The 24,492-nt window shown below is 47.4% G+C and overlaps 1 protein-coding gene across 2 annotated transcripts in view; it reads right to left on the bottom strand.

The window, feature by feature from the left end:
- CREBBP (CREB binding protein) overlaps nucleotides 1–24,492 on the bottom strand; it is a 141,837-nt gene that overhangs the window by 55,382 nt on the left and 61,963 nt on the right. For both annotated transcript variants that reach the window (XM_005662184.4, XM_085017781.1), the window contains 2 exons: nucleotides 3,694–3,934; nucleotides 2,334–2,447 (listed from right to left, as the gene is read on the bottom strand). In XM_005662184.4, coding sequence (XP_005662241.2) covers nucleotides 2,334–2,447; nucleotides 3,694–3,934 — 355 coding nt within the window. The remainder of the gene's footprint in view (nucleotides 1–2,333; nucleotides 2,448–3,693; nucleotides 3,935–24,492) is intronic.

Below are 24,492 nucleotides of genomic sequence, written 5' to 3'. Positions count from 1 at the left end.
ATACAGATTTGAAGGGCATGAGCCCCCTTACAGTGGCCCCCAACCCGAGGCGTTCAGATACACATTTCCTCCCTACTGCCTAAACCTCATGTTCACACACGATAACCACAACTCGCTTTAGGAGAGGAGGAATGACAGAAAACATTCAGAGAGAAGATATTGCTGCAACTTTGTCACTCATCATATCGGACTCCTTTGTACACACAAAACTACAGTGCAAGAGCCAAAGGAATACATTCAAAGCAGAAACCTAATTTGAGAAGCATTAAAACAGGGGAAAAAAGTGCTTTCAGTTCTTTCATGAAAAACTGCCAGAACCTTGCACAAAATTGATCTACATATTCCCCGCGACTTTATATTATAAAATCACCCTGGTAACCCTTTACATTATGACTACAAGAAACACTGTGGTTTACCACTTCTGAGAGCACGCACTGGATCAATTGTCACAACAGTCAGGTTGTTGTAAGGATGTCAAAAAAAAAAAAAAAAAAAAAAAAAAACCACATTCATTTCTTTCCTTTTTTCAAAAACAAAAACCACACAAAGTATTTCTTAAAAAGAGAAATCACACAAGTTTTCAATTGTCACGGCAATAATATTAAAACCCAAAAGATCCTAAAAAATGCACCCCCCAAAGTAAATGTGAACAACAACATCCCAATTCATTATTCATGGGATTAATTCTATTCAACCACAAACCTGACAACGAATACTTGGGCACTTAAAAAACCAATTACTGACATACATCCTAAAACACAAGAAAGTGCAGCCATCACAACACACTAGTTTAAAAAAAAGTTGTGGAAGCTCCCTTGTGGCACGGTGGGTTCAAGACCTGGCACTGCCACAGCTGTGGTGCAGGTGGCCACTGTGGCACAGGTGCAATCCCTGGCCCAGGAATGTCCACATGCCGCAGGTGTAACAATCAGTCAATCAAGTTTTACACTAATTTCTAGAACTACTGTCCCAAATGTCTGCTTCTAGAAGACCCAGACTCCTAAAACTTAACTTTATATACGAGACGTCCTGGAAAATTGTACATTAACTCAGTTTTTGGTTAATCCAAGTGTGAGTTAACTGACTTAAGAGAGTGACTTTTAGAGGCGGCTTAGGTTGAGTGTGTGTGCAGGGAGGCAAGGAGGTGGCAGGCCCATGGCCCAGCTCAGGAGGAGCTGGGCTCGTGAGAGGCAAGCAGACGGGCTGCAGGGCGCGCTCTCTGAGACCGCGTGCATGGCCACCTTTCCCGCTGCCACCAGAACAACCAGAAGGAAGTGCAGCACGGGTTCTGCAGGCAGCAGTGGGCTCTGGCGGAAGGTGATCAAGAGGAATGAGAGGAGTGAGCACCTGACCACAAACAGGGGAGGTGGCATGAGGGCACAGACCAGGTGCAGGAAGACGAAGAATAAACTGTCGTTGACACAACGAGGTCTCGGAACTGCATCTCAGAGGAGGAAACCCTCCAGGTGTCTGGGGAGGCAGGGGGAGCAGCTGCAGCCTACAGGCGACATGAGATTCAAGGGCTTGTCCTAACTGCCCCACTGAGGGACACAGCTGCACCGCTGAAATGGCAGGAGAGGACCTCAAACGAGGAGCGACGCTCATCCCTCCTGCTCCAATGCTGGGGGGCGGGCGGGCGAGGGGGGCGGCGCCCGGGGCTGCGCGCAGGCCTCCTGAGCAGGACGCCGCTGAACCGACCAGCTGACGGCTACACAGACCGACGTGGAAGACGACAAAGCAATGGCGACAATCAGGACGCAGCCAGTCCTGGCACAGAGACTCACGTCTGTGCTGAACAGACGGCCGGCGACACAACGAGGTCTCGGAACTGCGTCTCGGAGGAGGAAGCCCTCCCAGGTGTCTGCCTGTGGGATTTTACACCGACCCAGCCTGATTGACTCTTCCAGGACATGGGGTCCTCAAAACTTACTCCAGGGTACGTGCAAAAGCAGTGTCCACTCTCCTCCACCCTCACCCTGCAGTCAGTCACCGTCACTGCAGTGACATGACCCTCAGACCCTCGGGGAGGGAGTATCTGTCACGAAGCACGAGGACCTGTCAGGTCGGCTCCTTGACCAAAGCGACCTGCCTCTTTCGCACTCCCTGGCCTGTCGGGGCGCCTCTAGCCTGGGGAGGGGATTCCAGAAGGACCACGTCCCCGAGCACACGGAGCATCCGTCTGCTCGCGCGGCCGAGCATCCTCCTCAGTCTCTGCCCCCCTGGCCTCTGCGGTCGGCAGTCGCCGCCCTGCCTCCTCCCTACGCTTCTGTGCTCTCTTTAGAAATTGCTTATTTTCTCATCGCCAAACTTCTCTACCCCCAGGGCTCACTTACTTTGTTGGTTTCGCTTGTCACTGGCATTTTTCAAAGGGAGGCAAACAGGACAGTCATGTCGCGTGCAGTTCTTCCAATGAGAGATGATTTGTCGTGAAGATGCACAATGGGCAACTATGACCAGAAAAACAACGAGATGTTATTTTTCTATCCAAATCGTCACACTTTCAAGTACATCTGAATTATAATGCCAGCTTCCATAAGAAAATGGTAACAAGTGTAACCACAGCACAGTGCAGGCAGTCCTCAACTTACAAACAGGCTGTTTCCAAGAGGTTTGTAAGTCAACTGCTGAGAATATAAAAAAAAAAAACAAAAAAAAACAAAAAAAAAACTTCCCACAGAAGCAATGTTATGAATGAAGGTGAATAAGGGTCAGACCAAAAAAACAAAACAGAAAGTCCTTGACCTGAAATACTGCATGACTGGAATGAAAGGTAGAACAAATAATAATTCTGGAACGTCACTATTTACAATAAAAACGTTACATTATGTTTAAGGATGAAACCACCTAAATACGAGAGTTGAAGAGACGCCAATGAGAGTCTGCGAGGTTCTGGGGGACCCTGGGCGCTCCTCCGAGCACACGAGAGGGTAGCTGCGCCTGGCCCCTGAGTCTGGAGCTTCGCTTCTGCCTGAAGCTGCTCTCGCTTCTCTCTAAAGGTCTAGCATGACCCCCTCTGCTTCTCCATCAGGATGAGGGTGGCACATGTCACAAAGGGAAAGGGGGATCCGGGAGCCTCTCCTCAAGCGTGAGGAACACAAGTAGGAAGAGCAGGAAAGAGGATAAAGACTAAGGAAAGTAGAACTGCCCCTAAGAAATGCTCAGGCCGGGAGCCGAGGCGCTGGCCGCAGAAGAGCAGAGAGGGGCACGGGCTGCACCTGACTCGCCCGTCGAAAGGAGGGGCAGGGATGGCACGGTGCACACTTCCCCACGTCGCAGTCAGGCACCTGGGCCAGCTCTGCCAGCGGCGCCCACACCTGGGGCACACACATCGACCGCAAGACAGGCGCTCCCGGTTCAGGGGCAGGGCGTAAGCGTGCGAGTGCGACCCCGTCCAGAGGAAAACCGTGACCTGGGCGTTGACGGCGAGTGCCGTGCTCGAGAAGGGACAAAGGTCTTCCGGGACAGAGGAAGGTGCAGAAGAACCAATGCAGGGCACGGCCCCAGCCCGCCGGAGTGCAGAGAGCATTACATGACCAGATGGCCCTGCTCCTCAGCAGGCGGTGTCCAGAGCCCCTGAGTGCTCGGTGTGGGGGGGCTCGGGCTGCGGAAGCTCATTAACAAGCGGGGTGCCCGAAAACACACCCACATTTCATCCCGAGCTCTGCCGCCAGGACGTCAGAAAACGGCACTTACCCTGACAGGCTTTCCCAGCCTGACAATGTGTCATGTGATTCAGGACATTTTTCATGGTTCGACAGTGTGGGAGGGAGCAGGCTCGAACCTCTCCATTGGCTTGTTCCCGCCTCTGACACTTGTGAGCGTGAAGCAGGAGGACCAGCTGCTGCTGAATCAGTTTGCGCTTCTCTGGGTCTGCTGTCGGGCCCGTGGCAATCGCCTGCGTGGGCACAATTCCCACCGACGTTTGCATCTGAGACTAAAATCAAACAAATTAACAAAAACATTTTAGTAAGCGTTCAGAGCTCCCATTCATGTTCATTAATTATTTTTCAAACGAATGTTAAAGCTGATGGAGAAAACGAGCCGCAGAGAGAAGGCAGCTGGTGACGTCTCTTTAATTCACTGGCAACGTTAAGGAAGATCCAGAGGCACAAAATTAAACCAACTCTGAAGCAAGGCTGAGCAAAGTTCATCTATGCATGACCATCTCAGAGCAAGAAAGCGACGCTTATTCTTCACTGTAATAAGCCAAATCCGATTCACTCCACAGTACACACAAGTGCAGGACAAGCTGCTATTATATCAGGTTGAACCATATGAAACCGCTGTTTCTGCAGGCCCACATGAATTCCAATGCTGGCAATTTCACATGCTTCAACCGAATTAGAAAGATTGCCAACGTCTGACCAACGGGAACCCACTGCAAATATCTGATGGAGCAGAAGAATCAGAGCCACCCTGGGGATTTCATAATCCGATGGCCAGAAGGTGACAATACCTGCAGCATTCATCACCTCTCCGAAAAGAACACAGCACGTACCCTGAATACAACCATCCAGTACAACTGTTAATGTTTACGAAATGCTGTGTCCTCCATTAAAGCTTCCACTCAGACTGCGGACAGTATTTTTTTTTAATTATTTGACGATCTCCTAAAGATATAAATATGGAGCTTATTTGCTTTCATTCTTTCAAAATAATAAGCCAGACCAACCATATCTCTTAACTGCAATGAAAATAGAAAAGGCGACCCATGGAACCGTCTTTTATTTTGTCTTTTATTTTTTGGCCTCCCCTCGGCATGTGGAAGTGCCTGGGCTGGGCACTGAACCCTCACCACAGCGGTGGTGCCAGGTCCTTAACCTACTGAGGCACCAGGGAGCCCTGGAGCCTTCTTACTCTTTACCAATTACCAGCACACTTCAGACAGATTTACTGGAGGACTGGAGAAGTTCCTAGTATGCAGAAATACGATCCGCAGTCCAGGGATTTCTATCTCCTGCTCTGACAGTCACACTCCTGGCTCAGTTCCACAACACTCAGTGCTGTCCATCAGGTCCGCCACCACTCTGGTGTTGCCACTTGAGAGTCCAAACCGTACACTTGCAATTAGGGGAAAACCAACTGTAAAAACTGAACCAAAGCTCATTTTTAAAAGTTACAGGGTTTAGTGTTTTAGTTTTGATGAAAATTCAGAAAATAAGTCTGTAGAAAAGCCGCCTGGCTTTGCTCGGGAGCACAGCCTCTGGAAACCCAACCAGGATCCAAAGCAAAAGCAAAGTTCAGGCCAAGAGGTCAAGTGCTCTGACGGGAGACACGCTGACTGAACTCCTGAGAGAAAACATTTCCTTGTGGTTATTTTTTTCCTGACTATAGAAGTAATTAATACATGCACCCTATAGAAAATCCGGAGAGCAAATGAACGAGGGAAATAATGTCAGGCCCCATGACATCCTGCTATCCGGGAGCCCGCTATGGAAGCACAGCCAGGCTTTTCTCCTTCCAGTTCTTTTTCCTACGCGCATGAGTACGTCTGAACTGTCACCAATATTCTTATATGTAAACTTACACATTTATAAATACATCTGGCTTAGTGTTACTCTGGGTTCTGTCCCCTACAGTGAAGCAGCAGCAGGACGTGGTCTCGAAGTGCGGCTCTACATTTATTTTCCAGTCTCCCATGGCTGGGCACAAACGGTACCCCCTCCTCTTCGGACACTTATTTTTCTTGTTGTTTTTTTTTTTGCCTTTTTTGTCTTTTCTAGGGCCGCACCCTCGGCATATGGAGGTCCCCAGGCTAGGGGTCTAATCAGAGCTACAGCTGCCAGGCTACACCACAACCACAGGAACTCCATATCCGAGCCAGGTCTGCAACCTATACCGCAGCTCACGGCAATGCCAGATCCTTAAGCCACTGAGTGAGGACAGGGATCGAACCCGCAACCCCATGGTTCCCAGTTGGATTCGGTAACCACTGCGCCGTGTTGGGAACTCCTCTTCTGACACTTTAAAACAACACTCCAATAAAAACAGGCTGTGATCATGCCCCCAGAAGTATTCGATCTGCGTGTTAAATGTTTCCGCATTGATCAGCTCATTTCCACGCACGAGAAAGTCCACGTGGCAGTCAGTGGACAGGAATAGGAACTGAGGAACGTGAGAAATTTCAGATGAGCCTTGTTTCGGTCTCTAGCGCATTAAAACCTCAAACATACGGAAAAGCAGAGAGGAAAGGATCCCACCAGCACATCTAACCAGAGGAAGGCGTCTTTGACATCTGCTAAGACCCAGTCCATACACAACGTCCTCTATCTGCCCCCCAATGGCTTTTAGAGCCACTTTGCACAAATCAAGACCCAACTCAGACCCACACCCTCATGTGGTTGTTGTCTTTAGGGTTCTTCATCTCCCGCCACCCTGCTCCTTCTATCTTCCCGTGACACTGCTCACAGAAGAGATCAGCCACGTGTCCTCCTGCTGCTTCTTAAAATACAGAAAGGAATATACAAAGGAATACATTAAAAAAACTGGTAAAAATCTCAATCTTACCGTTAAACTATAACAGACTTTTAAAGTTACTAAAAACGAACACACTGCCTCTCAGCCGGGATGTTCTTAACAGCATCTTTTGAACTATACATGGCTTATGTTGAAACCTCAACATGGAGAAACATCGAGGTTGGAAACCATACAGCACATTCAAACCTGGGTCCTTTCTCCTTCTGGAGATGCTTCATGAGCTGCTTATGCTGTTTCCATGTGTCAAAAACACCAACTGGAGAGTGAAGGTGAGTTAGCAGCAAAGTGGAACAGAGACAAGTCTTGCCTGTACCCTCCGCCTGGCCTGCCCCACGTAACTCCACGTGCCGGCACGGCGCCAGTTTGCAAGGTGCTTATGCACCGGGGGCACACTGACTCTCCTCCTCTGTCAGACTGATGCTCGGTGAGACAGAGGAGCTAGGAGAAATCCGTCAGAAGCAGCCTTTCGGACTCGACCATGTTTCCTGCTCAGTCTCCACTGTCCAGGTGGTGGGGAGAACAGCAGGAAAAAAAACCCAAAAAAACAAACAAAAAAAAAAACCTAAAAGACCTGGAAATTCCCCTAAAAGTAATGTATACTTTTAGTAATGCAACTGTGTTTTCCTTTCCCTTTTTTTTCTTTTTTTTTTTTTTTTTTTTTTTTTTTTTTTTTTTTAGCTATTTCTTGGGCCGCTCCCGCAGCATATGGAGGTTCCCAGGCTAGGGGTCTAATGGGAGCCGTAGCCACCGGCCTACGCCAGAGCCACAGCAACTCGGGATCTGAGCCATGTCTGCAACCTACACCACAGCTCACAGCAACGCCGGATCGTTAACCCACTGAGCAAGGGCAGGGACCGAACCCACAACCTCATGGTTCCTAGTCGGATTCGTTAACCACTGCGCCACGACGGGAACTCCTCCTTTCCCTTTTTTTATCTTTTTTTTTTTTTTTTTTTGCTTTTTAGGGCCACACTCATGGCATATGGAAGTTCCCAGGCTGGGGTCAAATGGGAGCTGTAGCTGCCAACCTACACCATAGCCACAGCAACACCAGATCCAAGCCGTGTCTGCAACCTACAGCACTGCTCATACCAACATCTGATCCCTAACCCGCTGAGGTCGAACCTGCATCCTCATGGATACGACTCAGGTTTGTTATTGCTGAGCCACAACAGGAACGCCAACTTTGTTTTTTCAACAGCCAAGAAAATGTCTGAAAAAGAGTTAAGAATGAGGGAGGAATCTATCTTGCCACATACCAAGACTAAAAAGCTATAGATTTATTTACGTAAGTCTGGGAAAAGATACACATAGATAAGAAATCAGTGTATCATAAAGGTGGTGTTTCAAACTGGAGCATGAGAATGGCCATCTCTGATGCTTGTATCACCTTAAAGTATAATTTCCAGAAGAATTAAATTGAGTGACTATGGGAGTCCCCATTGTGGCTCAGCGGGTTAAGGATGTCCGTGAGGATGTGGGTTCAAACCCTGGCCTCGATCAGGGGGTTAAGGATCTGGCACTGCCACAAGCTGCAACGTAGGTCAGCAGCTGCAGCTCGGATTCGATTCTTAGCCTGGGAACCCCCATATGCTGCAGGTGTGGCCCTGGAAAGAAAAAGAAAAGAAAAGAGAAGAAAGAAAAAGTACAGATACCTCACAAAAGAAACAACAAACACACAAAAGGTCGGTGCCAAGACAACTCAATGGAGGCAAGAACATAGTCTTTGCAACTAACGGTGATAAAGAGGACAGGCCAACAGGACCTCCACACGTACAGGTGGGTCCCTTCATCATCACACTCAAAAACTAACTCAGAGTGAATCAAAGACCTAAACATGAGAGCTGAAGAGTAAAACTCTTAGAAAATCATGGGAGTAAACCTAGACGACCTTAGGTTTTGGATACGTCCCCAAAAGCGCAAGTGACGGGATGACAAAAAAATAAACCAGACCTCACTAAAATTAAAAGCTGTTATGCTTTAAAGGACACCATCGAGGAGGTTAAAGACAACCCAAAGAGCGAGAGAAATCACTTGCAAATTGCTGTGCTAAGGGACTTGTATCTGAAACATACAAAGAACTCTTAAAACTCTTAAAAAGACAAATAACCCAATTTTTTTAAACGGACATAGAAAATGATCGGGTGTTTGCCCAAAGAAGATAGACAAATGGTCAATAAGCACGAGCAAGGATGCTCAACACCATCAGCCACCATCGGAACCACGGTGAGATACCGTTTACACCCGCCAGGGCAACTGTAATAATAATTTAACAATATTAAAAAAAAATAGTCACAACTGTTAGTGAGCAGGTAGAAAAACTGGAACCTTCATGTACTCTACCGGTGAGAATGTCAAATGGTGCAGCCACTTTGGAAAACACTCTGGCAGTTCCTCAAAAGGTTAAAACTAGAGTTACCATATGGCCCAGCAATTCCCCTCCTAAGTACATACCCAAGAGAACTGAAAACATATGTTCACACAAAAATGTGTACACAAATGTTTGTAGCGACAATATTCCTAATAGCCCAAACATGGAAACAACTTAAATGCTCATCAACTGATGAATGGAAAAACGTACTACATCCAAAATGGAACATAATCCAACCACAAAAAAAGAAGTATCAATACGTGCTACACCATGAACGAACTCTGAAAACATTAGGCTAAGAGAAACCCGCCAGGCACAAATGACCACGTATTATATGATCCCCTTGCTTGCCTGCTTCCTTCCTTCCTTCCTTCTTTTTTCTTTTTATGGCCACACATGTGGCATATAGAAGTTCCTAGGCTACAGGTCGAATCAGAGCTGCAGCTGCCGGCCTACGCCACAGCTCCTGGCAGCACCCCACCCTTAACCCACTGAGCGAGGCCAGGGATCAAACCCGCATCCTCATGGGTCCTAGCTGGGTTCGATACCTCTGCATCACAATGGAAACTCCATATGATCCCATTTCTCTGAAATGTCCAGAAGAGGTAAATCCACAGGGACAGAACATAGATTAGTAGTTGTCTCTGGCTGAAGGTCCAGGGGAAAGGAGGAGTGACTTGCTAAGAGTACAGGATTTCTTCTTGGGGGGATGAAAATGTTCTAAAATTGACCATGGTTGGTGATGGTCACACAACACGCTAAATGTCACTGAACTGTAACTGTAACGGGGTTAGGAGGGAACTGGATGGTAGATGGATTACATCTCAGGAAAGCTGTTCAAGAGTCCTATCTCACTAATCATCAAAGAAATGAAATTCAACAAAGAGGTATCTTTCACCTACCATCATGACCAAGACAAAAGAAAAATAACTGGTATCAGAGTTCCCATTGTGGCTCAGTGGGTTAAGAACCCACCTAGTATCCATGAGGATGCCAGTTTGATTCCTGGCCTCACTCAGTGGGTTCAAGGATCTGGCGTTGCCACGAGCTATGATGTAGGTTGCAGACACAGCTTCAATCTTGGCACTGCTGTGGCTGGCAGAGGTGGCAGCTACAGCTCCAACCTGACCTCTAGCCTGGGAACTTCCATATGACGCAGATGTGGCCCTAAAGAAAAAAAGAAAGGGTGAAAAGAAAAAGTAACTGGTATCAACGAGCAGATAGAGACAGCAATTCTCAGATTTTGACAATGCAATTTAGTATGACTTTGGAAAGCAACACGTATTAAAAAGAAAAATGCGCATTTCTTTTGATCCAGTAGTTCTACTTCATATATATATATATATATATTTTTTTTTGGCTACACCTCCAGCATGTGGAAACTCCCCAAGAGAGGGATCAAACCTGAGCCACTGCAGTGACAACATCAATCCCAACCTGCTGTGCCACAAGGGAACTCCTCTACTCTGCATAACTTATTATTAGGCAGATAACCACACTACTTTGCTAAAACAGATGTGCAAAGACAGGCGCAACACCTTGGTTTAATTACTGAAAACTTTAAAACTCTTAAATACCCATCAAAGATGGACTAATTAAACAAATTGTGGCCACAAGCCTCAGGAAATGATATGTAGCCATGAAAAGTGAGGCAGACCTCAAGTGACCCCAGTCAAAGCCACATGGAACAGAAGGGCCCAGACAATTCCTGCTCAAATCCTTGACCCACCCAAGACTATGAGAATATAATGAAATGTTTATTTGAGGCAAATTAAAAAACAGTAACAATGGAGTTCCCGTCATAGCGCAGCAGAAACGAATCCTACTAGGAACCATGAGGTTGCGGGTTTGATCCCTGGTCTTGCTCAGTGGGTTAAGGCTCTGGCGTTGCCATGAGCTGTGGTGTAGGTCACAGAAGCAGCTGTGGCTGTGGTGTAGGTCAGCGGCTGTAGCTCCAATTCGACCCCTAGCCTGGGAACCTCTATATGCTGTGGGTGTAGCCCTAAGAACAAAAAACAAACAAAAAAACACCCAACAAAAAAAACAAATCAACAATAAAAAACAGTAACAATAATCATGCAGAAGTCTATGCTTTCATGAAAAGCTGTCTATAACATATTAAGCTACAAAAGAAAGTTACAAAATAGCACCAGAAGGTCATTCAGCTTTTCCTTATTAACTTTATATTTTGTATCTGTTCTCAGAAAAACCTTGTTAAGATTATTTGGTGGTTATCTCTGGGCAGGGATCGGATCATGTTTTTATATTGCCTGAGTATTTTACAAGTGTCTACTATTTTTATAACCAAAAGACATTCCACTCTGGGGGGTGCATTAGGAGAATCAGTAGAAAGCAATGAACAATATAAAAAATAAAAGTGTAAAGGCACTAGAAGGTATTAAGATGAATATTTTATCAAGTAAATGGTAAAGGCCTTCATAAAACACATAGAAAGCAGGGGTTCCTCACCAATCCCCAGGAAAAACCTCTTCAAATATGGATTGGCCATTTCTCCCTCCCAGAGACCATGGTTCACAAATCGGGGGTGGAACCTAGAGGATTTCCACTTGCTCAAGTCCCAGAGGGTGCTTCAATATACTTTTACAGACTTCCCAAAATGAACACGTGTACTTTTTTCTTCCTTTTTGGTCTTTTTAGGCCCGCACCTGCAGCATATGGAGGTTCCCAGATTGGAGGTCCAAGTGGAACTGCAGCCGCCGGCCTACGCCACAGTCACAGCAACAGCTAGGTCCTTAACCTACTGAGCGAGGCGAGGGATCGAACCAGAGTCCTGATGGATACCAGTCAGGTTTGTCACCAATGAGCCACGATGGGAACTCCAACATGCACGTGCTTTTACAGTTAAAACATTTACGAAAGGCCCACGGGGACTCTGATACAGTGGCAGCCACATGTGAAAGGAAAGCACAAGGGCCAGGCCACTGTTAATTGCAACCAACCAACTGGGAAAAACAGCCAAAACACTCAAGACAAAGCAAGTAACACAAACAACTCATACAACCACCACCACCAAAACATGGGCAGAAAACCTAAACAGACATTTTTTCAAAAAAGATATAGCGATGGCCAGCAGGCGTATGAAAGATGCTCGGCGCCACCTCACACCAGGCAAAACGGCATCGTCAACAACAAGCGCCAGAGGAGGCGAGGAGAAAAGGGAGCCCCTACACTGCTGGTCGGAATATAAGCTGGTGCAACCACTATGGAAAACAGTACGGAGGGGCCCCAGAAAACCAAATACAGAACTACCATGCGATCCATCAATTCCATCCTGGGCATACATCTGGACAAAACTGCAATTTGAAAAGATACATGCACCCCTATGTTCACTGCAGCCCTATTCGCAATAGCCAAGACATGGAAACAACCCAAATGTCCACTGACAGATGAATGGATTAAGAAGATGTATATACACACAATGACTACTACCCAGCCATAAAAAAGATGGAAATAATGCCATCTGCAGCAACGGGGATGCAACTAGAGAGTCTCATACTAAGTGAACTAAGTCAGAAAGACAGATACCATATGACAGCACTTCTACATGGAATCTAAAATAGGGCACACATGAACCTATCTACAAAACAGAAACAGACTCACAGGCGTGGAGAGCAGACTTGCGGTTGCCAAGGTGGAGGCGGGAGGGAGAGGGATGGACAGGGAGTTTGGGGTTAGCAGATGAACACATAAGCAGCAAGGTCCTGCTGCATAGCAGGGAACACTACATCCAATCTCCAGGGATAGAACATGATGGCAAAGAATCTAAGAAAGAATGTATATCGTATATACATGTATGATGCACATATACACATGTGTGTATACATGTATGATACACATATGTGTATAGAGATACAGGTATGTGCATATATACATATATACATATATATATATAAAACAGTCATTTGCTGCACAGCAGAAACTGGCACAACATTGTAAATCAATTATACTTTAACAAAAACATTTTTTAAAAAAGCAAATAACAACGCAGGTATTATTCCTTCCCCTCCTCTTGGCCAATCTTTATTTCTCAAGGACTCTGTGCCACATTCTGTGTTCAGTGACCAACAAGCAGCAGCTCATTTAACACTCACCCTCACCCGCCCCCAGGGAGAATTAAGGGCCTGCCCACCCTTACAGGAGGAGCAACGGCAGCCCAAGCAGCACTGGGTGGTGGTGGAGAGGGCGGTGAGCCAGCAGAGCCCCCACCTTCACCCTTCTGCTGTCCTCCTTGTCAGAGGGCTGACCACCATGCCAAATGTGTAGGAATAAAGCATTCTGAGAGAACCTAAAAGAAAAACTGGCCAAGGACAGGAACTGAGGAACTCGAAAGAGAAAAAAAGGCATTTACCTCTAAACAGAAGTATTATAATTCTTCCCAGTAATCCAGAAATGCAAATCAAGATAATAAGACATCATTTCCTCCTATCAAGGACACAATGATAGGTGTTCCCATTGTGGCCCAACTAGTATCCATGAGGATGCAGGTTCGATCCCTGGGCTCGTTCAGTGGGTTAAGGATCTGGTGTTGCTGTGAGCTGTGGAGTGGTTGCAGATGCGGCTCGGATAGAGTGTTGCTGTGGCTGCTGGATAGGCTGGCAGCTGCAGCTCGGATTCCACCCCTGGCCCAGGGAACTTCCATATGCTGAGGGTATGGCCATAAAAAGATAAAAGAAAAAAAAAAAGAAGAAGAAAAGAAAAGAAAAGGACCTAATGATAATCCCCAGCCCTGAGAGCATCCTATAATACCAGGGACCTGGTAACCTGGTTCATGGCTTTTGTTGGAAGGCAATGCAACAGTATCCCTCAAAAGCCTTAAAATACCTGCAACATGCATTTCTGTAACTCCAATTGGCTCACATCCAGTTCCTAATCTGGCAAGGTTATCACGGTATGGGAGTCACACGATTCAATTGTGATGACCCCTCGCCCCCACGTCAACACTTTAAACCACAGTAACAGATGAACAGAAAGCACACTGATCAAAGGCTGTGGAGGGTACAGCCCACTCACCCCACCTACTTCAGTCTTTGCTAGATCTGGTCATGTGCTCTTTGCCTGTCACTTGTCACCATAATTCAACCATCATTTATTATACCCTTGTCCATCAAATGACCTTAAAAGGTAAACATTTTATATTTATTCTATGTATCTCTTAATTGTTAAAGGAGTTTCAAGTATTTTTATTAGGATTAGTACATAGATTTGAGTAATCAGAAGCAGCCACACTTTTTTTTGGCCAAGCCCGCAGCATTCAAGTTCCCGGGCCAACAATCAAATCTGCGCCACGGCAGTGACAACTCCAGATCCTTAACTGCCAGGCCGCCAGCGAATTCTCCAACCCCATTTATAAAATGCCCTCTATTCTGTCTTAAGGAGGTAATCACGGATGTGCACAAGGAGTACATATAATAAAGTTTATCATAGTCTTCTCCCTAGAAAAAGAAGTTATTTTCCATGAAGGGCCCAAAAATAGATTATAATGTCCCCAAAGGGCTCTAAAGTGCAAACACTAAGACGTTGAAACTGGAGAGGAGTTCTCATTGTATCTAAGAGGTTGCGGGTTCGATCCCTGACCTTGCTCAATGGGTTAAGGATCTGGCATTGCCGTGAGTTGTGAGGTAGGTGTCACATGCAGCTTGGAGCCCCTGTTGCTGTGGCTCTGATTCGAACCCTAGGCTGGGAACTACCATATACCACACCTGTGGCCCTGAAAAGAAAAAAAAGACAGTACGGGGATTGAGAGTCCTTCCTGCTACCACATCACCACTGCCCCAGCACATGCCGGGCTGCGGTTCCTGAGGATGGTCCTTCAGGATTCACCTGGTCCAAACCTTCCACTTTACGATGGAGTCCAGACCCACACGCCTCTGAGAGCCTTCCCCTGGCCCGCCTGGAAACTTGACTTCTCCCCAACCTCCACTCTGTGTCAGAAAATGACACAAAAGCAAACACCAGGTGGGACAAAGGATTGTTCTGCAATATTCACTTGTTCTGATTCCCCCAGAAGGACCCTAGAACAGCTGGGTACACAAAGCTTTGGAGTCATAAAATAAAGAAAATGCTCATTAAATGCACACAGCTCTCAAATTGGGAAGAAGTGAAAATCACCTCTGAGATGATATAGATCAATTAGTAAGAAACAGAAATCGCTGTTTAGACAGAATGCTCCTTGTGTTTTCTTTCGGCTTGGTGTTTGTTGATTTTTAAAAGGTGAGCCTACCTTTCAATTTAAGATTTAAATTCAATAGAGAAATAACTTAAAATGAGCAAGCTGGATCGGAATGATTTCTAAGCAATCTTCCAAATCAGACACCCTGCGATTTCACAGCAGAAAACAAAGGGCTAAGTCAAGAAAGAAAACCTGAGGCAGAACCACACTGGACTCAAGCGGAAACTAGAGAGACCCTCCCTGCCCTAAAGTCACCCTCCAACCCAGAGAGTTGGCTGCTGGCCGCAGAGGAGGAGTGAGTGGCCAAATGCAACTGCACAAAGAAACCGAAAAGCTAGAAGGCGCACATCTGCGCCGACAGCCAGGGTGACAGGCCCACCGGACCGGCAGGTCTCAACGGAATCAAGGGGTCTTAATGGCACCGAGCCCACGTACCGAATGAATGGCTGGTTCATGAGGATCATCCACCTACCAACAACTTTTAAGGAATAATTCCCTCCCCCCAAATTGTATTGGAGGACAGTTTATTCACAATGTTGTGTCAGTTTCAGGTGTACAGCAAAGTGAATCCAGTTATACAGATACACACACGCATTCTTTTTCAAATACTTTTCCATACAGATTACTACAGAATTTATTATAGATTACTGAGTAGAGTTCCCTTTGCTGAACAGTAGGTTATCTGTTCTTTCTTTTTTTTCAAATTAAAAATTTTTATTTTCTGAAACTTTTAAAATTACCCAAAGGGATACGGGCTTATAGTTTTCAAAAATCCAGCGCTACAGAGGTCGTATAATGCCAAGACGTTCAGTTACTCCCTCTTGGTCTCAACACTGGTCCCCACCTGCTTAAACATTTTAAATTCTGTTCATCAACTTCACTTTGTTCAGTAACATAGGATACTGAATTAAGTTTCCTTCTAATAGCTGATACTAATTTTTTCCCTTTTCTTAAAAAACATTTTTGTATTATACTTGATTTACAATGTTCTGTCAATTTCTGCTGCACAGCAAAGTGACCCAGCCATACATACATTCTTTTTCTCACAATAACCTCCATCATGTTCCATCACAAGGGACGAGATGCAGTTCCCTGTGCTACAGGATCGCATCACTTATCCACTCCAAATGCTACAGTTTGCTTCCACTCCCTCCTCCACAGGTACCCATTTTATATACAGAAGTGTGTATATATTAATCCCAAACTCCTAATTTATCCCTCCCCCCTAACATCTTCCCTTTGGTAACTTTAAGTTTGTTTTCGAAATCTCTGAGTCTGTTTCTGTTTTGTAAATAATTACATTTGTATCATTTTATTTATTTGTTTATTGTCCTTTTAGGGCTGAACCGTGGCACATGGATGTTCCCAGGCTAGGGGTCAAATCGGAGCTGTAGCTGCCAGGCTACAGCAGCTGCCGCTCTACCCTACAGCCACAGCAACGCCAGATCCAAGTCTCCTCTGTGACCTACACGGCAGCTCAGTAACACCAGATCCTTAACCCACTGAGCAAGGCCAAGGTTCGAACCCAAGTCCTTATGGATACTAGTCAGGTTCATTACCACTGAGCCAAAATGGGAACTCCCATTTGTATCATTTTAAAATTAGATTCCACATATAAGTGATAACATAGACACATCTTTCTCTGACTTACTTCACTTAGTGTGATAATCTCTAGCCATTCATGTTGCTGCAAATGGCATTATTTCATTCTTTTTATGGCTAAGTAATATTTCATTGTATACATGTACCAAATGGTCTTTATCCATTTTCCTGTCAATGGACATTTAGGTTGTTTCCATGTCTTGGCTGTTGTAAGGTGCTACAATGAACACTGGGATGCATGTATCTTTTTTTTTTTTTCCCCATGGCTGAACCCACAGCAAAGCCAAGGATGCTTACACGTACTGTACCCGGCCGGGAATCAAACGCTCACTCTGCAAGATCTGAGCTGCTGCAGTCGGAGTCTTAACCCACTGTGCCATGGCGGGAACTCCTCTTTTTTTCTTTTTTGGCTGTGCTTGTGGCACGCAGAAGTTCCTGGCCTAGGGATCACACCTGCACCACAGCAGTAACCAGAGTCACAGCATTGACAACGCTAGGTCCTTAACCTGCTGTAGCACCAGGGAGCTCCAGGGAGCATCTATCTTTCTGAATTGTGGTTTTCTCTGGACATATGCCCAGGAGTGGGACTGCTGGATCATATGGCAGTTCTCGTTATAGTTTTCTAAGGCCTCTCCTTCCTGTTTTTCATAGGGGTTGTACTAATTTACATTCCTACCAACAGCGTAAGAAGGTTTCCTTTTCTCCACACCCTCGCCAGCATTTACTGTTTGAAGACTTTTGATAATGGTGAAGAATCATCATAACCATCTATTTATATGAAAACATCCTTCAAGAACATTTATTACAGTAAGTTCTTGATAACTTGGCAAATTAATCATTTGACTGAAAAATTAATCTTTGGTAACTTGAGCCTTACAGCTATTTCAGAAAATTGTGGAAAAGGTAAAAAGAAATTAATTAGGGTAATTGTGGCCATAAAAAGACTGCTGTGGTTCATGACTCTTCAGATACGGTATTGCTTCTACATCTTGAGTAGCTATGACTATCTCCATCCAGACTCATTAAATGTGCTGTCTACTGAGTCCTTCCTTTTTTTTTTTTTTTTTGCTGCACTCATGGCATACAGAAGTTCCCAGGCGAGGGATCAAACCTGCGCCACAGCAGTGACAATGCTGAATCCTTAACCTGTTTAGCCATCATGGAACTCCAAGAATTTTAGACTAAAAGTTATTCTTCAAAAGCTCTGCATAAACATTTTCTCAGAGATCTTCAAGTTACAGGTAGAGGCAGTAAGATGAGAATAAGGAAGGCAAACTCCTAAAATTACCAAACCATCTGGACGACTAGTAACTGTAGGCGAGCATTTACTTCCCATCCTTGTCCCTTTCTCCAGTTCAACCATGGGGCCTAATTCATGGCCACAGAGTGATTTTCTACAGGAACGACTCTCATGGTGAAGAGCTGCCAGAAGCACTCTCCCTAGTCCTAGGCTAGAGAGAAATACTAGACAGCCAGTAATTTTCAATTCATGCTTGTGAAGTACAGGGAGCTAGTGTACAGTGGTGCAGAGACATCAGTATCTCTGCAGGGCCACTAAAGCTGTGAGATGAGCCAATCAAAGATGACAAAAAGACCTTGGGGTCATAAAGCTCCATCAGTTTCAATCCTGATCTCTCCCTGATCTGAAACTGGATGTGGAAGACAGAAAATTATGAGAAAATAAGACACACAGGGGGAAGGGAGGTGAGGAAAGCTTCTGAAGTACTGAGGTGGACACAAAGACCCACAAAGTAGCCCAGTCCACCACGGGGCAGCTGGGCATCAGGTCACTGACACTGCAAGGGACAGGAACTCTCGAAAACTAACCTACGGCAGAACCGCCGGAGGAGCTCGTTTAAAACTGCAGACTCCAGTGCAGGAGTAAAGAACCAGTTCGTCTATTTGGCAATCAGCCTGAACTGCCGTAGAGGGAGGTGGCTGGCAGACACTGGTGGGCTGAGAAAGAAAAACGAAGGCTTCACAAATAATAGTGACAGACAGGTTCCTCACCCTTCCTCTAAGAGATTCTGAACCAGCAGGGCTGGGTGAGGCCCAGGAACCAGTCACCCTGATGCAGTGGCTCCACCGACAGTCTGAGACACAGACAGAACTAACTCCAAGAAACACAGCGTGCCCTGGAAGGGCTGTAGCTGATGGCTCGCCACACACACGTGCCAATGGCACTGTCCCACATCCCAGTCAGGCCGGCAGGACAGGCAGGACACAGAAGACCACTCCGCAACCCTCCTCTGCAGAAGAGCTCCGCACCAAGCCACACTTTTACTTCTGGTTAGACATCATCGGCAAAGGCCTGGGCACTTGTCCAAAGCCTCCAAGTTAAAATTCTCTGAGACATGACCAAAGCGAATCCTAACATCACTCTCGTGAGTGGTTTTAATGAGCAGCACTCCTGACGAACTCCCTCCGCTACAACTTGAAGAATGGGGACGTCTCTGCAAGACAGTTCTTAGTCTTTCTCAAAACAACAACAAAACAAAAAACCTCCAAGCCATAGGAACGTTCTATTGGCAATAACCCTTGCAGGATACCACCTCTGGGAGCCCCATGGGCGACGGTGAGAGAACCTGATCATGAGGCTCCTTCGGTCACCAAACTTTCTCAGATTAGATAAGCCCAAGATGTGCCCCACTTCGAACAGAGCTCCTTTAAAAACAACCCCAGACCAGAGTTCCCTGGTGGCTTAGTGGTTAAAGACAGTGTTGTCACTGCTATGGTACGGGTTCGATTCTTGGCCTTGGAACTTCCTTCCGCATGCCATGGGTGCAGTCAAACAAACAAACCTAACAACAACAACGACCAATCCTGGACCCACAAGATAGGTCAGCAATGACCTAACCGACAAATCCAGCCCCAGCTGCATCCCCCTCCTTCCTACAAAGGCTCCCTTGCTCTGGGTTAGAACTTTTTCAGGTGAAAATGGTAGAGAGCCCAACTCCAAGCTTGAGCAAGAAGGCCAACGTCACCAGGAATCAGGTGGCCTCCTCTTCCAGAGGACAGCCCTGGAACAACTCCCACCCCCCACCAACCCAACACTCGAAGGCAAACCCCGTCTCTGAGCAGCCCAGGTGGAGCTTGATGCCAGGCCACAGAAAGACAACCACACTGCACCCCTGCCAAACCCTGCTCTTCTTCATCATTCAATAGCTGTCACTCTTAGTAACCCAAGTTATGAACAAATAAAACAATATGCATACGGTGTTTTATTGCATCTAAAACAATTGTTTCTAAAACACGCCCTGCCTTCAAAGATGCTACAATGTGAAAAAAAAAGTGCATCTTAGAATCAGGAAATACAACGTAGTAACACAGCAAAGTTTTAAGAAGCTTCAAAATCTGTAGAAGTTTAAGAAACTACAAATGAAACGGCCCAAGGCAGAGCTGCGATGAGACCCGCACGAGAGTGCAGAGGGATGTGCTCTGTGTCCCATCTGTCCTGAGATACATACGGCCTCAACAAGGACCCTATCTGCACAGGGGCTCCAAGCCTTTCAGGGTTCTGGGCAGCACATCCCAGAGGGTGGCCACAGAGTGTGGGGCTCCACCGTCTCCATGACTACAGGACACACCTACACCTCCCAGGCGACAGTGCCCACTGCTGACGGTCCCAAGATCCACCTGCACATCCACCCTCCTGCGTTGCCTCACCTTCCCCGTGGACTTCGGCCAGTTCCTCCCAAGCCAGCACCCTGGGGGCTCCGCGGCCTTCACTCATCCTCCCCATCTTGCCCCTCAATCCCCTACTTGAGGCTTCTCTGAAGGCTCCGTCTAAGGAGGCCCCTGTGTCAACCCCAACCTCTGTGTGCTACTCATTCCTGCTGGGGCTGGATTTGTCAGTTAGGTCATTTGTAATCCCTTGTTTTCCATCACGACACCTCCCAGCGATGAAAGAGGGGTGAGCTCTGTGCCACCCGCCTGCATTCCGGGCGCACCTGGGCTCAGCGAATGGTCAACTAAAGGAATGGCACGTGCTTTTGCTTTCTCAACAGCACCCAGTGAGGCTGGAATCCTCTAGGAGAGGAGAGGGAAACGAGCCCCTTGACCAACGACTGGGCTCAACCAGGGCCCCAGGTGATTTGGTACCGGAGTCCTGAGCTCAACGGTTCGGCACAGCAAATCCAGCTGGGCTTCCAAAGGCCACCCCCAAAGCATGAGAAAAAACAAAAATATATTCAAAGCTCCAAAATGTTGTTTTTAACTAAATCGGCCTAGATCTTTGGTAACTGCTTTCCCTCACTGTGCAGAAATCTATGGACGCCAAGTGGTCAAGTACAATTTACGACATTCAACAAAGACCACAGAGCATGTCTGAGGAATCACCAACGAGTGGTATGAACACATCCCAGAGGACTCAGGGCTGCTCAAGCGTCATGCCAGGACACAGCAAAAGAGCTTCAGGCGAGTGCTCGTGGCTCAGCAGTAACGAACCCAACTAGTATCCATCAGGATGCGGCTTCCATCCCTGGCCTCCCAGTGGGTTAAGGTTCTGGCGTTGCTGTTAGCTCAGCAGCTGCAGCTCCAATTCTGCTCTTAGCCTGGGAACTTCCGTAAGTCAAAGGTGCAGCCCCAAAAAGCAAAACAAACAAAAACAAAAGAGCTTTGGGCCTTGCAAACAGACTACCCAGCTCTGAACAAACCCGAAGCCCTCAGAGATGCTCAGCCTCCTCCATCTGCAAAACGGGAGGTACGATGATGTCTCTTAGCTGCCCTGCTTCTGTCCGTCCCTATGGTTTCTGGGCTGGGCCCAGTGTGAAGGCTGTGATCGGGTCAAGCTGCCCTATGCCCCGTGGGGGAACATCGGAGGACCTCACTGCAAAGGCACCAGGTGCAGCCCTCTCATGAAGCAGACCCTTGCCCGTGGGAAACTGGTGGCCAGGCAGGCAGTGCAGCTCCCACAAACCAACACACATCCCCAGTTTACCACATTGTCCTGCTAAGGCCAAGGCGCGGGGGAGAGAGGGAGAGAACTGGCATTATCTGTTGGCTGTCACGTCGGAGGGGTGAGATGTATTGCTACTGCCTCCCTGAGCCATTCCCCAGAGCAGGGGCTTCACCTGGGGACGACTGGACAGGAGCACGATGAGCAGCAAGTGGGGAGGCCAGAGAGACTGCTAAACATCCCCCAATACGCAGGACGGATCCCACCAGAGAAAGATCCCACCCAAACGTCAACAGTGCTGCAGGAGAGAGAAGCCCTGCCCTAGACAGGGCTGCAGGCAGGGCACACTGCAGGGAGCCTCTCCAGTCCAGTCTCAACCTGCCTTTGACAAACACACCACTCCTGGGAATTCAGACCCCTGGAGCCACAGAGGCAGGCAGGGGAGCCCGCAGGGAAGGGAATGTGCTGCGGCTAAAGGAGAGAGGCTGGAAGAGTGGGGCTAGAGAAGTTTTGAAAAACGTGAAGAAAATGTGAGGTCAAGGTTTTCCAGAAGACAAAACACAGGATGTCTGTGAAAAGCCGACATGAATACTCTGAAGCCAAAATGTGCTCCAGGTCACTAAGCAAGTTCAGGTGACAATCGCCAGCACCAAAGTGCAGCCTACCATCCTCCCAGTGAGGCTGGTAAAGGAAAGGCAGGCAAGAAGCAGGGATCCCGGCCTGCAGCCCCAGGGCTCGGAGGTGCCCCCAAAAGGAACAGTGGGCTTTGTTTCAGGTCTAGGTCTGCCCAACTGGTTTCAGAGCAATCCTGTAACAAAAATTACTGGAAGGAGAGAAGCAGTTCCAGGAAAGCTACACAGAGATGATAAGAAGAAATAAAGCAAAAACTTCAAGTAGCTTGAGAACCGTTTTGTTGTTGTTGTTGTTTTTGGGGTCTTTTTAGGGCCGCACCCACAGCACATGGAGGTTCCAGGCTAAGGGTCTAAACAGAACTGTTGCTGCTGGCCTATGCCAGAGCCACAGCAATGCCAGATCCAAGCCACATCTGTGACCTACACCACAGCTCATGGCAATGCCGGCTCCTTAATCCACTGAGTGAGGCTGGGGATTGAACCCACAATCTCATGGCTTCTAGCTGTGCCACGATGGGAACTCCCACACCGGGAACTCCGAGAACAGACCTTACTACTTGCACCCTTTATTTGTTTTTGTGGCCATACCCACAGCATGCGGAAGGCTCCCAGGATAGGGACTGAACCTGCACCACAGCAGTGACCCAAGCTGCTGCACTGACAACACCAGACCCTTAACCCACTGAGTCACCGGGAAACTCCCTACCCTACCCTTTCTTTTTGGGTCTTTTTTTTTTTTTTTAAAGGGCCATACCTGAAGCATATGGAAGTTTCCAGGCTAGGGGTCAAAGTGGAGCTGCAGCTGCCAGCCTACCCCATAGCCACAGCGACTTGAGCTCTGAGCCGCACCTGCAACCTACACCACAGCTCACAGCAACCCCGGATCCTTAATCCATCGAGTGAGGTCAGGGATCAAATCGACGTCTTCAGGGATACTAGTCAGATTTGGCTCCACTGAGCCACCACAGGAATTCCTACCTTCTTTCTTTTTTATTGCCACACCCACAGCATATGGAAGTTCTCGGGCCAGGTACTGAATCCAAGCTGCAGCTATGCCAACACCAGATCCTTTAGCTCATGGCACCAGGCCAGGGGTCAAATCTGCACCTCTGCAGCGACCTAAGCTGCTGCAGTTGGATTCTAGACCCACTCGCCACAGCACAACTCCTCTGCCCTTTCTTTCTTAAGAAGGAAGAATGTAGCAGACAGTGAACCTGAGCAGGGAACCTCAGAATCACTGTTTTCTGATTTTTATCAAAAACAAAGAGGAGTTCCCATCGTGGCTCAGTGGTTAAAGAATCCGACTAGGAACCATGAGGTTGCAGGTTCAATCCCTGGCCTCACTCAGTGGGTTAAGGATCCGGTGTTGCCGTGAGCTGTGGTGTAGGTTGCAGACTCAGCTCGGATCCCGTGTTGCTGTGGCTCTGGTGTAGGCCGGTGGCTATAGCTCCGATTCGCCCCCTAGCCTGGGAACCTCCATATGCCACGGGAGCAGCCCCAAGAAATAGCAAACAAACAAACAAAAACAAAGAGAAAGAGACCCAAGTTTTCCTGCTCCCAACAGCCTCAAAACTTCCAAGAACTGTAAGCAATCAACTTCTTAGTTTTGGCATATGTATCAACATTATATAAGATGTTAACATCGGGAGTTCCCATCGTGGTGCAGCAGAAAAGAATCCGACAAGGAACCATGAGGTTGTGGGTTCGATCCCCGGCCTTGCTCAGTGGGTTAAGGCTCTGGTGTTGCCATGAGCTGTGGTGTAGGTGGCAGACGTGGCTCGGATCTGGCGTTGCCATGGCTGTGGTGCAGACCGGCAGCTGCAGCTCCAATTGGATCCCTAGCCTGGGAACCTCCATATGCTTCAGGTGCAGCCCTAAAAAGCAAACAAACAAACAAACAAGATGTTAACACCAAGGGAGTGGGTCCTGGGGATACGGGAATTCTGTGATATCTTTACAACAAATATTCACAATAAAGTTTTTTAAAAAGTCAGAAGACAAAAACCTTTTTCTGAACACAACCTCCTGGCTTTCCCCTGAGCCTTCCCACACGGCCCTGCACAGCTCCGCGGCCGGCAGCCCGGGGAAGACGGAACGGTGGCCGGGAGGACGAGAGTTGGCAGCCCCGGGGCCCTGAGCTGCTGCCTGGCGGGGGGGAAGCAGCTGCTGTGCACGCGCAGCGAGCACGTGGGCGCACGGCAAGGTCTGACGAAGCGGTGCTTACTCTTCACAGCTGGAATTAAAGGAAGTTCTACTGGGCGGCACAAAAGGAGCTATTTTCCCCATTAAGCTCTGGGTTCATCAGGGGGATCCGTTCTAAGGA

Source organism: Sus scrofa, chromosome 3 (assembly GCF_054392235.1).
Source record: "Sus scrofa isolate SSC_HxYL_T2T_F1_AM1 chromosome 3, Sscrofa_HxYL_maternal_Yorkshire_Landrace_v2.0, whole genome shotgun sequence".
Taxonomy (NCBI): domain Eukaryota; kingdom Metazoa; phylum Chordata; class Mammalia; order Artiodactyla; family Suidae; genus Sus; species Sus scrofa.
This window is presented reverse-complemented; position numbering and strand designations above follow the sequence as displayed.